Source organism: Azolla caroliniana, unplaced genomic scaffold, assembly GCF_043228905.1.
Source record: "Azolla caroliniana isolate FFs.n. ecotype wild unplaced genomic scaffold, voAzoCaro1.0.p SCAF_3, whole genome shotgun sequence".
NCBI lineage: Eukaryota > Viridiplantae > Streptophyta > Polypodiopsida > Salviniales > Salviniaceae > Azolla > Azolla caroliniana.
This window is the reverse complement of record NW_028230438.1, coordinates 24,238,670-24,256,152: the sequence shown is the minus strand read 5'-3', so window position 1 is coordinate 24,256,152 and position 17,483 is coordinate 24,238,670. Positions and strand designations below refer to the sequence as shown.

The 17,483-nt window shown below is 39.8% G+C and overlaps 1 protein-coding gene across 1 annotated transcript; it reads left to right on the top strand.

The window, feature by feature from the left end:
• The first annotated feature begins 1,884 nt into the window (after positions 1-1,884).
• LOC147866757 (protein CELLULOSE SYNTHASE INTERACTIVE 1-like) lies at positions 1,885-16,866 on the top strand. Its single transcript, XM_087317235.1, has 6 exons — positions 1,885-2,040; positions 3,041-6,110; positions 6,369-8,904; positions 9,425-9,882; positions 15,636-15,752; positions 16,492-16,866. The coding sequence occupies exons 1-6, from the start codon at positions 2,006-2,008 to the stop codon at positions 16,633-16,635; spliced, it is 6,360 nt and encodes a 2,119-aa protein (XP_087173361.1). The 5' UTR covers positions 1,885-2,005; the 3' UTR covers positions 16,636-16,866.
• Positions 16,867-17,483: the final 617 nt, after the last annotated feature.

Sequence of the window (17,483 nt, the reverse complement as noted above, 5' to 3'; positions counted from 1 at the left end):
GAGTTATATTGTGATCATTGATGGAGTTCATTGGTGTGAAGTAAAAAAAGTGAAAAGGTATGCGAGGATGGCTATTAGACATTGACATTGACATATACCTGCTTGGGACTTGCATTGTGTTGTTATCATTTATCCTCCTTCGCGAAACAACAAGCAACCATCTACACGACTCACATACATGATTCAACAACAAATATTATAGAAAGGTCATCCATCTAAGTTTAGTACATCACTTTGATATCGTGTGTGGGAGCAAGGATCTTCACGGTTGCATGGTTCCTTATTTTGATGTATCTACTATTAGATACCCCATAAACTCTAAGGGATTTTGAATCTCTTGCATGTGTTGATCATCTTAAATTGACATAAATACCAAACACCCTAAGCAATCTAGAACTTGCTCATTTCTCATGCAAATATATATCTTTTTTCATAGCCTAAACAAAGCAATAACAAACACACACATGCGCGCGTGCACACACACATGACACTCTTTATTTTTCTTGGCGACTAAACACTAATAGAATATCAGTTAACCCCAACTTCCCACTAGCAATGATGAGATGTTATGAGATACCTGTTATTTAAATTATATCCAAATAAGTTTTCCATCTACCCTAGATATATGGATACATATCTTATTTATTTATGGTCTTTCAAAAACTAGCAAACAACATATGCACATATTTACACAAGCTTAGAATATAGATAGATAGATGAGAAAAGGCAATAAATGAGAGTAGGCTTTATTAATTATGCAGCAGAGAAAGAGTGTTAGAAGATCATTTAGACATAGATGCATGATACAATATGACATATGAGGTAGATAGTTTCAAAGGGTGGTTTGCACCATTGCACCCATGTTATGGAATTCAAAGACCCAACCATGTCTTTGGATTCTATTTTTTGAGAACTTTGGAGGTGCAAATCAACCATGCCAAAAAGACAAGAGACCCCTACACTCATTGGAACAGAGCAAAACCACCAATTTTAACATGTTTCCACCCAATACCATGCATCACATGTTGCACAACCCACGAAACCCCGAATAAACAAGACCAAGAACCACCTACGAAGATAATGGTAGAGACTCACGAGCATGAGAAATGTCGGTGGTAACACAGGGTAGGAATGAGATGCCCATCCCCCACAAACAAAGAACGAAGAGATAAGGGCCATCGAGAGGCTCAAGCAAAGAGACTCCATCAGCAAGAACCAATATGAACTTAATAAAACGAGCTGTCTCACGAGGATATCAGCTCACTTGCTTTGCCATTGGGGGGCTCGAGTAGAGAGTCTTCATCAACAAGAACCAATATGAACCCTAATAAACGAGGTGTCTCAAGAGGCTATTGGATCATTTGCTTCGCAATCGAAAGGCTCAATCAAGTAGAGAGACTTCTTTAGCAAGAGCAATATGACCCCACCAAGAGGGGATTGGGGGGAGGTTGGGAGTAGGAATCGGCAACGGTTCAGTTAAACCATAACCGGTTTGGAAGTTTTCAAACTTGAACCAAACCGGTTTGGTCTGAGCGGTTTAACGGCTCGGGTTAGGTTTGAACCGAGCCGTTGCCGACTTCTAGTTGGGAGGTCTGTGTTGATTTGGATGCCCTGAACAAGTAAGCAAAGGAGCATCTTTCCCTCATGTATGTATGTATGTATGTATGTATGTATGTATGTATGTGAGTGATGTGGTGGGGAAGCCGCATTCGACTCGCCTCTTTCACTGACGTTAATTAAGCATTTCTTCCTTTCCTTTCCTTCTTCTTCTCTCTCTCAAAATCCACCAGTGATCCCACATTTGCTCCCCCTCAAACTTCCATCAATTCTTTACTTTGTCCCCTCTCTCTCTCTCTCTGATTTATCTTGAATTCTTGGTCTTCCCCCAGCTTTCTCATTCTTTCATTCTTCCATTCTAGTCACTGTCCCTTCTGTCTCACTCATGAGATATTCTGGCAGATCGAATAGTAGGAACTAAAATAACTATCTATCTTCAGCTAAGGAGATGCAGACATCAAGCTTGAAACCTTCTAAATCAAGGTATACACACGTAAATTCTTTTCAAACTCTTTTGAACTCTTAAGAAAGACAGTGGTTGCTCACGCCTTTTCTTTATTTCTTTTAATCTAAGAAAAACCATTTTTATCTAGAATGAGAAAAATTTCTCTTCAATCTCGTTAACTCTAAGCAAGACAATGCTCTTTTTCGTGCGTATGGAAGCGCGAACCAGAAAACTATGCTGAGCAATTACGGGATTACAGAGGCCCATAGCACCCCAAGGGCCTTTAATACTAACGAGGACATGTTGGGCTTCGATAGCAATCAGTTTGATCTATAAAAATGAACATAATTATGCATTCTAACCATTTAAATCTTATGCAATAATTAAACTGTGCTTGTTTTTAGAGATTTCTTTGAACCTGTAAGAATATTGGAGTATTCAAATGAATCAGTTTGATCTATGTAATGAGCAAAAGTTTCAGCCGATCTAACGAATCAGTTTGATCTATAATGATTAAACTGTTTTAACTCTAGCAAAGTAGAGTTACATCAGTTGATCTATAGAATAGCAAACAATGTGCTCAATTTCAAAAATGATTTTCAACTCTTAAGAATCATTGGGTTTCTTAAAAATCAGTCTTACAAACAATAGACACACACACAAATCTTATTTTCTCCTAGCTAACTGTTAATATAGATAGATTGATGAACATCTCGGCAAGATAGCTTAGATCTGCAAAATAATAAACACAACTATGTAATGTAATTGGGTAATCATGATTCACACAAGTAAGCTTACATCGCTTCACATTTTTTTCATCTAATTCAAGATTTTGAATGCATACTAAGCCATATATGATCCGGACGGGATGCAAACGTTTTCCACATGATTCTGGATAAGTAGTAGGTCACATCAAGTTAGCCTAGATCTGCAATGGCATCATGGGAATTATGGATCTTGTCACTACCTACCTAGATCTGTAATGTTATCAGAACCACACTACTAACTTTGTGACATTGTTTTTTATTTCTCATTCAGGGATTGGAATGCTCACCAAAGCATGGATGACCCAGATGGGATATTTGCAAATGTTGCTCAATGCATTGAGCTTCTTCGAACGAATGCCTCATCTCCCAATGAGAAGGAGCGTGTTGCAAAACAGCTCCTAGAGCTCACTGAAACCAGAAAAGAAGCTAGAACTGCCATAGGTACTCATTCACAAGCCATACCTTTATTGGTCTCACTGGTAAGAACCGGAACACTAACAACAAAAATGAGGGCAGCTGCCATACTAGGAGCATTATGCAAGGAAGAGGATTTACGAGTTAAAGTGCTCCTTGGAGGTTGTATCCCTCCATTGCTAGCACTGTTGAAGACTAGCTCTTCTGATGCCCAGCTTTCTGCAACTCAAACATTACTGGCCGTTTCACAAGGTGTAACTGATCAAGTCGGTTGTAAGATCTTTGCCACGGAGGGTGTAGTTCCCAAGTTGTGGGAGCAACTGCAACCTAGCCAACAGCTAGATGCGTCGGCAGAGGGTCTTTTAACTGGAGCCTTGCAAAATTTATGTAAAAGCACTGAAGGTTTCTGGCATGCCACTCTTGAGGCTGGAGCTATCCCAATCCTTGTGAGGCTATTATATCATGGGGGCTCAACTTCACAAGCAAATGCTTCTTCCCTTCTTGCCAGCCTCATGATGGCCACACCCTCAACTAGTAAAAGTGTCCTTAGCTCTGGAGTTATTGAGCCACTCCTGGGTCTTGTAGGAAATGGAAATGATTTATCAGTTCGAGCTGAAGCTGCCGGAGCCCTAAAGGCATTATCATTTACTTCAATCGAAGCTAGACAGATACTGTCAGAATCTGGTGCTATATCCATCTTGATTAGTGCTGTGGTAGCTCCTTCGAAGGAGTTTATGCAAGGTAGATATGCCCAAGAATTGCAAGAGAATGCTATGGGAGCCCTTGCTAACATTTTCTGTGGTATGTCTACTGTAATTTTAACCATTGGAGAAAATATCAAGTCTAGTAAGCCAGATTCTCACATGGCTGACATCATTGGTGCACTTGCGTATGCACTCATGGTTTTTGATGATAGGGAGAAAGTTGGTGAGATAGTTGATGCATCTATGATTGAGCGTGTTCTTGTTAAACAATTATCATCTCGAGTCCCAGAGTTGGTTCAGGAGCGTGCAATCGAGGCTCTTGCTAGTCTCTATGGAAATGCCACTTTGCAGAAAACCTTGACCCATGCAGAAGGTAAGAAGATGCTTGTTGGGTTAGTGACGATGGCCAATACCGATGTTCAGGAAGAGCTGATGAAATCCTTGAGAAATCTATGTAGTGGGGAAATGGATCTTTGGAAATCCCTTCGAGGGCGTGAAGGGATTCAGCTACTAATATCTCTATTAGGCTTGTCTTCAGAGCAACAACAAGAATATGCAGTGGCTCTCCTCTCCATTCTTACAGAGGAAGTGGATGATAGCAAATGGACCATAACAGCAGCAGGTGGTATACCACCATTGGTCCAACTTCTTGAGACAGGGTCTGTGAAAGCGAAGGAAGATGCTGCCCTTATACTTGGGAATCTGTGTACTCACAGTGAAGACATAAGAGCTTGTGTTGAGACTGCAGATGCTGTACCAGCCCTTTTATGGCTTCTGAAGATTGCTAGTTTAAAAGGGCAGGAAATTGCTGCTAAAGCTTTGACACAATTAGTAAGGACCTCAGATGATAGCACTATGAGTCAGTTGGCTGCATTGCTTGTAGGTGAACATCCTCAATCAAAAGTTCATGTATTGAATGTTCTAGGATGCCTTCTTTGTGTTGCATCTCAAGATGATATATTGAGAGAAGGATCTGCTTCCAACGATGCACTACATGTAGTGTTACGGTCACTAAATGTATCAAATGAAGAGACCAAGGAAAATGCTGCGTCAGTTCTTGCCAAGGTTTTCGCTGCAAGGAATGATCTCCGGGAGAGCTCACTTGTTGTAGAATCACTGGAACTTCTTGTTAATCTATTGAAGCTGGAGCCGGAAAAAGTTGCAATGCAAGCGGCAAAGGCTATTGGGGCGATTTTCATGTCTATAGGTAATAATGAAGAGATTTCCCGCAATGCACTGGGGTCTGTGTTACCATTGATTTCATTGGCAAAATCATCCAACATAGCAGTTGCAGAGACTGCAGCCACTACATTTGCAAACTTGTTGGTAGATACAAGCATATCCAGAGAGGTTCCTGCTGAAGATCTTATTGTACCTTTAACTAGAGTACTTTGTGAAGGTACATATGAAGGTAAAGAGTGCGCTGCAAGTGCTCTAGGATCGCTCTTAAGGTCCCATCCTATAGATGACACATTGTCTGAGAGCATCCAAAATTTTGAAACTGTGTCTGCACTTGTGGCACTCTTGGCAGCTACCAATATTCAAGAATGTACTAAGTCAGAAGCTCTAGAGGCCCTTGCAACTTTAGCTACGTCTAGGTATGCGGGAACTCATAGGCCTCCCTGGGCAGTTTTGGCTGAAGCTCCACACAGTTTGCAGCCCCTTGTTACTTGTGTTGCTTTAGGGAGACCATTAATGCAAGAGAAGGCAATTGAAGTCTTATCAAGGCTTTGTCGAGATCAGCCAGTTGTTTTGGGTGACCTTATTGTCGCCACACCAAAGGCCATTGTTGCCCTCACTGAGTACGTTGTTGCTTCCACAAGAACAGAAGTGAAGGTTGGAGGGACTGCTCTTTTGATTTGTGCATTTAAGGAACATCGACAGCAAGCCATGGAAGCACTAAATCAATCAGGATCTTTTGGCCCCTTGATTCAGTCACTCATTAAAATGCTTGATATGGAGGCACTGGATAATTCCAATAAGAATGAACTACAAAATGGTTTTCATGCAAAGAGTAAGGATATGTCTAATGACAACCAGCTTGAGGACTTTAGAGTTCCACTGGACCATGACCCAGCTGCAATGCTTGGAGGCACAGCTGCGTTATGGCTGCTCTCCATAATAGCTTCCCATAACGATGAAAACAAAGTGGCAATAATGGAGGGAGGTGCAATTGAACTTCTTACAGAAAAACTGGCTAATGTTGTTTCTAGCACAGCTCAGGTGATCTTCAATGCCCTACAGTTTAGCCCTGCCTATTGATTATTTGGAAAGCTATTTGTACCACCTAAAGATCAATAAGTTCTAAAATACAAAATCATATTGATCTTTTTGTTGCATCTGAATATATTTGTACAATAATAAAAATGAAATCCATGTGAAAATACACATACATCACATCGTACTTTCAATATAATGCATGGTTTGTTTGAAGCGATAAGGTTGTTATAGCATCTCATCTCACCATGGATTTGTGAACAGGTAAATTCAGAGGATGCGGGTAGCATTTGGGTGACTATGCTATTGCTGGCTATCCTCTTTCAGCATCGGGATGTAATTCGTTCACCAGGCACGATGCGTGCGGTTTCATCTCTTGCATTTCTCCTAAGATCAGAGGAGGCTATTGATCGTTATTTTGCTGCACAAGCACTAGCTAGCCTTGTATGTAATGGAAGCCGAGGCACCCTCCTTGCTGTAGCAACTTCAGGAGCCCCAGGAGCTTTCATTCCTCTTCTTGGAAGCCTTGAATCAGATAGATCCAACTTCGTTGCATTGGCAGATGAATTCTCACTTGTGCCCAATCCAGACGAGGTTGCTCTCGAGCGTCTTTTCCGGGTTGAAGACATAAGAGTTGGTGTACCCGCCAGAAAAGTCATACCTAGCCTTGTTGACCTATTGAAGCCCATTCCAGAGAGACCTGGTGCACCGTCCGTGGCCCTTAGTTTGCTAACTCAACTTGCCAAAGGCAGCAATACAAACAAGTCAACAATGGCAGAAGCTGGAGCTTTGGATGCTCTAACAAAGTATCTTTCTTTAGGACCTCAGGATGCCATCGAAGAGGCTGCAACTGATTTACTTAGAATTCTCTTCACTAGTAATGAACTCAGAGGACATGAATCTGCAATTGGGGCTGTAAATCAGCTTGTGGCTGTGCTTCGCCTTGGAACCAGGAATTCAAGATATAGTTCAGCAAGGGCTCTTCAGGGGTTATTTACTGCTGAGAATATAAGAACTGGGGATGCAGGAAAACAAGCTATTCCTCCACTGGTTGAAATGCTTAATTCAGGGTCAGAAAAAGAACAACAAGCTGCAATATCAGCTCTTATTAGTTTGTCTGCTGAAAACCCAGCGAAGGCACTTGCTATTGCTGATGCTGGAGCAAATGCAATTGATGGTCTGTGCAAGTTGATATCTTCTGACTGCTCTCTAGAGCTGAAAGAATATGCTGCCAGTTTATGCCGTGTCCTATTTAGCAATGCTAGAGTTCGAACCTTGGCATCTGTATCCAATTGCATTTCGCCTTTGATTAACTTGTTGAGTGGAGATTATAGTGGACTGCAGCTTGCCAGTGCATTGGCACTAGATAATTTGCTGGATGATGAATTACAAGCTGAGTTAGTTGTAGCTGAAGGTGCTGTTATTCCTCTTGTTGGGTTGGTTTCTGGGGATAATTACCCATTGCATGAGGCAGTTATTAGTGCACTCACAAAACTCGGGAAAGATAGACCGCTTTGTAAATTAGATATGGTGAAGGCAGGGATTATTGATTCTGTGATGGAGATAATACTGGTCGTTCCTGATGATTTATGCGCTTTAATGGCAGAATTGCTTAGAATTTTAACCAATAATGCCAGCATTGCAAAAGGTCTAATAAATGCCAATATTGTCCACCCACTTTTCATCGTGTTAGCTCGGACTGGGTTGAGCCCTGCTGGACAACATAGTGCTATGCAGGTGTTGGTTAACATTCTTGAGAAGTCTCAAACTCTAGCAAACCAAGATTTAACCCCAAATCAGTGTATAGAACCCCTGGTTCCCCTTCTTGATTCTCCTTCTCAGAATGTACAGCAGCTTGCTGCTGAATTACTCTCTCACCTCCTACTGCAGGAACAATTTGAGAGAGACATTACCACTCAACAAGCCATTGTTCCTTTGGTCAGAATTCTTGGGCTTGGGGTTCAAAGCTTGCAGCAAAAAGCCATCAAGGCTTTGGAAAGAGCTTCCAGGAGCTGGCCTAATGCTGTGGCTGATGCTGGAGGCATAATTGAGCTCTCTAACATTATAGTGCAAGATAATCCTCAACCACCTCATGCTCTTTGGGAATCAGCTACTTATGTGCTTTCGAACATCATGCCACAATACTATTTGCAAGTTCCACTTGTAGTTCTTGTGAGACTACTAAAGTCAACCTCGGAAGCTACTGTGACTATTTCCCTCAACGCATTACTTGTTCTTGAAAGGGATGATGCTACAAGTGCTGAAGAGATGGCTCAAGCTGGAGCTGTGGAAGCACTTCTTGAGCTTTTGAGATCCCATCAATGTGAAGAAGCCGCTGCACGGCTTCTTGAAGCTTTATTCAATAATGTGAAGGTTCGAGAGACTAAAGGAGCAAAGCTAGCTATCTCTCCACTTTCAGAGTACTTGCTCGATCCTCAAACAAGGCCTCAGCCAGCAAGAGTGCTGGCAGCTCTAGCTTTAGGTGATCTTTTCCAACACGATGGTCTAGCTAGGACAGCAGAAGCTGTTTCTGCTTGTCGTGCCTTAGTGAGCCAATTGGAAGATCAGCCGTCAGAAGAGATGAAAATGATCGCTGTTTGTGCGCTTCAAAACCTTGTTATGCATAGTCGTCCTAATAAACGTGCAGTTGCTGAAGCTGGTGGTGTCCAAGTCCTTCAAGAGCTTCTTAGTTCCAGTAACACTGAAACTGCTGGGCAAGCTGCAACTTTGATCAAGTTATTATTTTCAAATAACACCATACAAGAATATGCAACCAGTGAGATAATCAGAGCTTTAACAGGTACATTACATTTCTTATATTTGAACATGATCTTGCTGTCATAGAGTAGGTTTATTCGGATAAAGAGAATTAATTATTGAGATATACACCACATTCTGTCTTATCCTAGAGGTTAATTATATACATATCAATATATAACAAATTTCCTCATTGAATAATAATGAATCCACTGCGTTCAATATTTGAGCCTTATGTCATTTCCTACGAACATATTTGGAATTTCTTTGAGATCTGTAAGATATTATTTCATGTTGCTACTTTTGTATCTTATTCCAATTTGTGTGATATGAAAAGTGAATTTATCATAGCTATGAAAATTGCCAAATTGTGTGTGTTCTGTACACAGTTATCATGATATGCATATCCATTTTGGTTCCTCAAATGCATCATCCCATGTTAGTATGAAATCTACTTGCCTAATATTTTCTTGCAAATGTTGTTAGCATTTGGTTCCTGAAATGCATCATCCCATGTTACTACAAAACCTACTTGCCTAATTTTTTCTTGTAAATGTGGTTAGCTTCTCTGGAGCGAGAGTTTTGGGCCACTGGAACAGTAAACGAAGATATGTTGAAAGCCATTGATATCCTCTTCTATAATTTTCCACGGCTTCGCATAACGGAGGCTGCCACACTCTGTATACCTCAACTAGTCGGTGCCCTGAAAACTGGAACTGAAGCAGCCCAAGAAGCAGCTTTGGATGCTTTATTGCTACTGAGCCAAGGATGGGCAGCTGAAAGTGTAAATGAAATCGGCAAAACACAATCTGTGGCTATGGTTGAGGCTATTCCTTTGTTACAGTTGGTGATGAGGTCAGGTCCAGAGCACTTCCAAGAGAAAGCTGAAGAACTTCTACAATGTCTACCTGGTAATTTAGTGGTCACCATCAAAAGGGGTTTAAATTTGAAGCAATCAATGGGCAGCACTAACGCATTCTGCAAACTCACACTCGGACATGGCACTCCTCGCCAAACAAAGGTATAATATTTTCAGAAAGATACCAAAATACCCATAACTTGTTGGTATCTACCAAATACGCCTCTTTAATATGCAATTCCGGATATATTTGTAACGCTTGAAAACTTAGGGGTCTGCTGATAAATACGAAACATGTTTGGACTTGGTGTTCTCTTATAATATAATTCAAAACATAATAATCAAATTACCACTATTAATATTTATCGGAGACCGCACATGCTAGCTGCCCACACATGGCTTTCATTAGGAAGCATGACTAAAGTTAGAGTGGCCTGATGGTTTTGTCAATGCCCAACCTGGAGACTAGGCCTAGGGTTTCTGGATACATAACTGCATTTTTCCATTCGTTTGTCTGTTTTGAAGAAAAGATTCTTCAGTTGGTTAAGGTCTACAACCTCCATTAGGTGATTTGAACAAATATACAAAGGGGATCATGTCGGCTCGTGGTTTCCATTCATTTCTCTATTTTCCTCCATTATTTCATGGTAGTATGGGATCTTTCTTCTAAATTTGTAAATTTGTCTTAGTTCCTTGTTCTCAGCCCTCTCTGCTATCCACCTAATAGCGTTATTTACTTTTTCTGAGTCTCACGCTGCCTTCTACTTTTCCATCTTCTTGGATTCAGCCCACTAGCTATCTGAGACCAACTATGCAAGTTATCACAATACTCATTGTCAATGTAGTTAGCAATTGGCTCAAGTATGCAGAAAATGCAGTCTAGCCCACTAATCTTGCTCAACTCCATCCTGGACAGAAACCATCAAAAAGATATACATCCAAGGTCTATCTTGGAAAGTGCATGAACTATCGTTTAAAATTCTGGAATGATATGACATACTATCAATCACTAAAAGGAGATAGTACTAAACAGGATATGACATTATAATTCTCACTGCTCAAAGAAATATGTCATCAGTTGGTCATGTTTGTTGACATTCATAAGGTTCCAGCAGCCTACATTTTTTCACAGCTGTTGTGCTTGATTTCTCTTAGAATCTGCTCTCTTTCTCTGCCCTAGATACTGTGTACTCAAAGTACTTTGGTGGCAGTGAAGTTATTATTTCTAATCTGCCTCTGGTATTGTTATGTCTCATAGCACGGAGGATGGTTCACTCCATATGTCGGGGCTCTGACTTATTCAATGTTGCCAGCAACTTATTCCTGTTTGCAGAACAATTCTGGTTTCTATTTTCATGCGCGTTGAATCCTCCAACTTGTAGATGACCTGAGTTGCTTCTGTTCTTTTTAAAACTCTTAAGCACAAGTTGATGTCCACGACATCTTTTACGGAGCCCTCTACCTTTCGTGCTTGTAGGTGGCTTTAGTCATTCTTTTGATGGCACATATTCATGAGGCTCCAGATGAGCCAGCCTCTGCCAAAGAAGCTTTATCCAGTTCACATTGACATGATGTATTTCTAGGCGAACACTTGAGAATTAGTCTAATTACCAGCCTAGTGGAAAATGGCCATTGAATACAATAACTCTTGGGATGCACAAATAATGATGCAAATGCCCCAAATCTGGCATCTCAAAAGAGGCATGGAAATCAGCCTTAAAGTCAGCAATATGCTTCTCATTGGGCAGTGAGCAATATATCATCGACATACACAACCATGATCAGAAATACATCATCAGCATGCTTAACATATAAGGTGCTTTCAGTTGGACTATTCTCAAACCCAAATCCAATCAAATAGGCATGTATCTTTTCATACCAAGAACGTGGTGCTTGCATCAAGCCATATAATGCCTTTCTCAACCTGCACACTTTATGTTCATGCCCTTTCTGCACAAAACCACGGGGCTGAGATACATACACTTCCTCATGAAGATCACCATTTAGAAATGCTGTTTTAATGTCCAATTGATGTACATTCCAACCACGATGAGCTGCAATTGCACAAATGCTACGAACAGTCTTTTTCTTGGGCATAACCTTTCGCAACAAGCCTAGCCTTATACCTGTCAACTGTTCGATCAGGTTTACGCTTCAGCTTATATACCCACTTAGTGCCAATAGCCTTCTTGCCAGGAGGCAAGTCACATAAAGACCATGTACCAGTCTTCATAATAACATCATATTCTGATTGCATAGCAGCCATCCAATTTTCTGAATTTTGTGCTTCATCAAAAGAAACAGGCTCATTCTCATCACAAAGACTAGAGGCAGCCATAGCATAACAATCTGATGCAAAAGAAGCACTATGATTACCTGAGCGAGTACAGTATGACAAAGGAAAATCCAATTTGCTATCTTGCAAAGTCTGCAACAGCCATTTAGGCACAGTCTTTGCCTCCTCTATATCAGCCCTCACATTAATAACTTCCAAAGGCTGAGAAGGTGCCTTAGTGGGCCAACACTTAACTGTCCACTTGTAAAAAGAGGCAACAAAGTGTCATACACATCTCTGGAGCTAACTGATGTCTCCTTAGTACATGAAAGAAGTGGCTGAATTGCATCCTCCACAAAAACATCACGGCTAACCAAAATGCGTTTAGATTGTGGATGATACAGACGATAGCCTTTACTTTCAGAACTGTATCCTACAAAAATATATTTCACTGCTTTATCATCCAATTTTTTGCGTTGTTATTTAGGCACTAATGCATATGCCAAACAACCAAAAACACGCAGATGAGCAACAGATGGCTTTTGGCCATGCCAAGCTTCATATGGAGTGATAGAGTGCAGTGCTTTAGTGGGACACCTATTGAGTACATATGCTGCACACATGACAGCTTCAAGCCAGAAACTATGTGGTAAGGCCTGACTTTTGACCATACACCTCGCCATTTCCATGAGTGACCTATTCTTTCTTTCAGCAACTCCATTTTGTTGAGGTGTACACGGCACTGTACACTGATGTTTTATCCCACATTCAGCCAGAAATGCATTAAACTCAGAAGACATATACTCCCCCCCTCGATCAGAATGGAGGGTGCCCATTTTACATGCTGACAAATTCTCAGCCAAAGCTAGAAATTGTTTGAAGCATAGAAACACTTCGGACTTTGCTGTCAATGGATATACCCATGCATGCCTAGAAAAGTCATCAATGAAAGTCATGAAATAAAGATAGTTCCCAAGAGAATGTGTTTGCATAGGACCACAAACATCGCTATGAACAAGCTGCAATTTCTGCGAAGCTCTAACTGAACCATCTTTTGGAAAGGATGAATGTTGCATTTTGCCCAAAATACAGCCTTCACAAACATGCTTCTGAGGTGCCTCAAGTTTGGGCAAGGAGGACACCATTTCAGATTTTTGCAAGCGAATCAAACTTACAAAATTCAGATGACCAAAGCGTGCATGCCAAATCTTTGCATCTAAAATAGCCTGAGAATCCTGTATTGCATAGGCTGAATCATTTATAGATCGTTCATAATCTACGAGCTTATACAGCCCACGACACAAAATGCCAGAAGCAATAATAACATCTCCATTGGATAGATCATGAACTGTACACCTGTCATCAACAAATTTAACAACCAAGTCAATCTTGGCTAATGCTGAAACTGACAACAGATTTTTCTTGATCTCTGGCACAAACAAAGCATCTGACAAGATGAAAGGACTACCATCAGCAGTAGTCAAAATGATCTTACCAACACCCATAATTGGATAAGATGAGTTGGCGCATGTGACAGTATTCCTTGTAGGGGTAGGCTCCAATGAAGTGAAGAAATTGCGCTGCGAGGTAATATGGTTGGTTGCCCCACTGTCGAAGTACCAAACATCTGATTCTACAACAGACATACATTGTTCAAGTGAAGATGGGTCAAACCTGCAAACAATAGTAAATGCCCATCGTTCATTCTGCACAAGATTTGCAGACTCTATTTTTGGTGCAGAGACTTCTGCAACAATGAGTCCTGCCTCTTTTTTCTTTGCCTCTTTTGCAGCCAATTCTGGACAGTTCTTTATAATATGATTAGTTCCTTTACAGTTTTTGCAAAACAGTTGTTGTTTCTGCTCTTGTTTTTTTTCATTCACTTGTGAAGTATTAGCAAATCTCTGCTTGGTAGCAGATGAGTTCCATTTACCTTTGCCCTTCTGACTAGCTAGGAAAGCTTGATCCGCAACACGCATAATAGACCAGTTTTGCCTAGACTGGTCTTCCTCTAACAAAACAGAGACTAACTTCTCGAATGATAAGGCATTGGGATTACCTTTCATCATTAAACGAAGAGTAGAAGCAAAACTTTGATATGAATCAGGAAGACCATTTAGAATGGTCTGCACAAGTGAACTATCTGGTATCATTTCATCAGCAGAAATTAATTGTTCCTTTAAATCTTTGATTTTTGTAAGAAAATTGTCCATAGAATCACCTTCATTCGTGTGCTCGCTCTCCAATTGTTTTCGGAGATAAGCAACACAAACCTCATTTCTTGCTTGGTACAAAGTGGTAAGAGTATCCCAAGCATCCTTTGCTGTCTTGCAAGAGCGAATATGGGGAATAATGGCACGTTTCACAGACAAAGCTATCAAAGCATGTGCCTGAGCATCTCTACCATCCCAACGAAGTTGCTCTGTAGTCGGTACAACAGAAACTGTAGCATGGGCATGAGCAAGATGATCAAAATCCTCGACAGAATCAGTACCATCAGCATTTGTGTTCTCAACAAGAAGATGTTTTTCAGCCCCTTGAACCACATTCCACAACCCCTTTGCTACTAATACATGGCGCATCATATAAGCCCAGAGAGGGTAATTTGTTCCATCCAGTTTATCCTCAATAGCAAGCATCCGAAATACATCATTGCTCTCAGCCATGGCTGTGGACTGAACACGTTTTGATGTAAAAAATGGACTGCTAAATGGATAAAAGGGAATAACATACCTCTATGACTTGAAAGATGAACAAACGAAGAGAAAGGGGAGCAAATCTGATTTCTGAGGGTTATAGGAATGTCTTGGAAGACTCAAGGAGGCTTTTTCTAGGATTGAATCGACTTGGAAGCAGAAAAAAAACACAACTGAAACTGCGCAGAGGAAGAAAACACGTAGAAATTTGTTTTTTTAACAGCAAAAAATGCCACCATAGATGGCACAGACAGACTGTGTATGAGAGCCGTTGCGTTGCTGCTCAAATGTCGCTTTGTAGCTTTGATACCACAGTTGGGTTCTTGCTTTGAATCCCAAAAAGCTTAACCACTTTAGGGTTATCAGAGTTTTTATGGACAGGGGGAAAAAACCTCCTAAAGAGGGAAAAAATGCCCCTGTTGTCGTAAGTGTGTTCACACACATCATTTCCTAAGTGTGTTCACGCACATCACTACCGAAATATGTCAACAAATTCCTGGATGTCGCCTTTTTGAGACCTCTTTGTCTCTAATAATGGCTTTGCTCTTTCAAATGTGTATAAATATATATACTTTGCAACCTGTATGAATAAATATATTTGTGATTTAATACATACATACATTTATGTGTATAGATTTTAAAGACTTCATTTGTCTCTTATTAATGATTTTTTGTTCTTTGAATAGATATAAATATATACTTTGTAACTTGTATGAGATATATATGTTTGTGATTTATAATATGCATTTGTGTGTATGTGTACCATATACCACCTCCGTTTCCTATCCCATGTGACTGATTCATTCTGTTTTGCTTGATCATCTTACCTTCTCATCTACTGTTTCTTTCATGGCGAGCTCGAGATATTTGTGTGAATGAATAATGTATACATTCTTTTTATGTATGGTTATATTACAAGATCTCATATTTATGGATGTTGGCAGGTTGTTCACAGCAACAGTTCTCCAGAGTGGAACCAAAGCTTTGAATGGGCGTTTGATACCCCTCCCAAAGGGCAGAAGCTCCGGATATCGTGCAAAAGCAAAAATACATTCGGAAAGGTAACTAAGGATTCCTCTCTAGGCCTGTTTTTGGTTTTTGCCCTTTTTCCTCAAGAAAGCATTTGAATTGTTGTAAAGAGACATGCAAGAAAAATAAATCTTTTTATAAGACATAGAAAATAAAAGACTAGGAGGCCCAAGAGAAAACGCTTTGGGGCTGCAAATGAAAACATCAATAACACGCATTATGTGCAAAGCACAATCTGATACAATGCTTCATGAATGTTTTTAGGACATTATAAACACAACCAGAAATCTATGCATTTTCACATTAGGAAATCCATGAATGTGCTTGTTTTTAATGGATTTCAATTTGATAATCCTACAAAACTGATTTGGCATGACAAATAGATGGATTAAGGTTTCTATTTTCCCCCTCCCTCCCAAGGCCCCACGTGTGTTTCTAATGAAATTCAATTTATATTTTCAGCAGAATAAATGGATTGTAGTACAATTTGCAACTGTATGAAACAAAATATAGATAAGCTGTAAAAATAGCTTTTCAAAGTAGACATCCCAATTAGTATATATTGAGTATAGCACCAGCAATTTTAAACAATTATAGTTATTGTCTGATGCAACTGTATGAAACAAAATATAGATAAGCTGTAAAAATAGCTTTTCAAAGCAGACATCTCAATTGGTATATATTGAGTATAGCACCAGCAATTTTAAACAACTATAGTTATTGTCTGATGCACATGTTTGTGGATTGATGGCTGGATGGTTGGTGTTTCAGGGCAACTTGGGGAAGGTTACAATTCAAATTGATCGGGTTGTGTTGCTTGGAAAAATAAGTGGTCAATATACACTTAGTACGGACACAAATCGTGATGGCACAGCGAAAACACTTGAAATCGAGTTTCAGTGGTTGAATTCTTGATGATCGTATTTGTACCACATCACACCTTGTATATGTATCTAATATATATTTCTTTTCTCCTACTGGGACCTCCCGCAATTGTGGGCGGGGGTCATGAGTTTGACTCTAGACTCGTGGCTTATATATATATATATATCTTAAACTTCGAAACAAGTCAAACCTTACACCTAATAATCTTTCTGAGATGTAATAGTTTTTTGGTAATTGAAGAGTGCAAAGATTCATCGTAAATTTACCTTGGTGATCTATCTTTGCATTTTGTCCTTGTTAATAGTCATTATTTTATAGAAAGTTTTCATGGTAATTATTGTGCACCATCATGGAAGGACTCTCTCTTTACACGTTGCTATCAAAACTTAATTACATGATACATCAATATCCTTATGAATATCATCAGTTCTTATAAGTATAAGACACTTAGATCCATGTTTCATATTTATTATTTCAAAGAGTCTCACATCCACATGAAAAACTCCATAAGGTCACCTTATAAAAAAAAGCAAATCAAATGGTTATCTTGGTGAATGTTGTCATTAATAAGCATGAATAATCCGACAAATTCAGATATCATATGGCTAAAGATATTTTAAAAACATGTAATGGTCATTGTTATCATACTAAAGGAATCTACTTTCTAAGGATCACTATGATTGGCATCAATCATTGGTGCACAATGTACATGAGTGTTTTAAAGGACACAATGAATACATTGTGTTTTTCTTATATTTGTTTTGTTTTTAATAAATATCTTCAAGTCAAGTCAACATTTGGGATTGTCCTAATTTTCTAAGCTCTATTACTCCAATGTATAGTCATTATATGATGAAAGTGACTTTTGGTTTGCATTT

Excerpts from the sequence above, each read along its gene's own strand:
- LOC147866757 (XM_087317235.1), top strand. The coding sequence starts at position 2,006 with ATGCAGACATCAAGCTTGAAACCTTCTAAATCAAG. Across the intron at positions 2,041-3,040 it reads TTGAAACCTTCTAAATCAAG|GGATTGGAATGCTCACCAAA; the intron begins GTATACACACGT and ends TTTCTCATTCAG. Across the intron at positions 15,753-16,491 it reads GCAAAAATACATTCGGAAAG|GGCAACTTGGGGAAGGTTAC; the intron begins GTAACTAAGGAT and ends TTGGTGTTTCAG.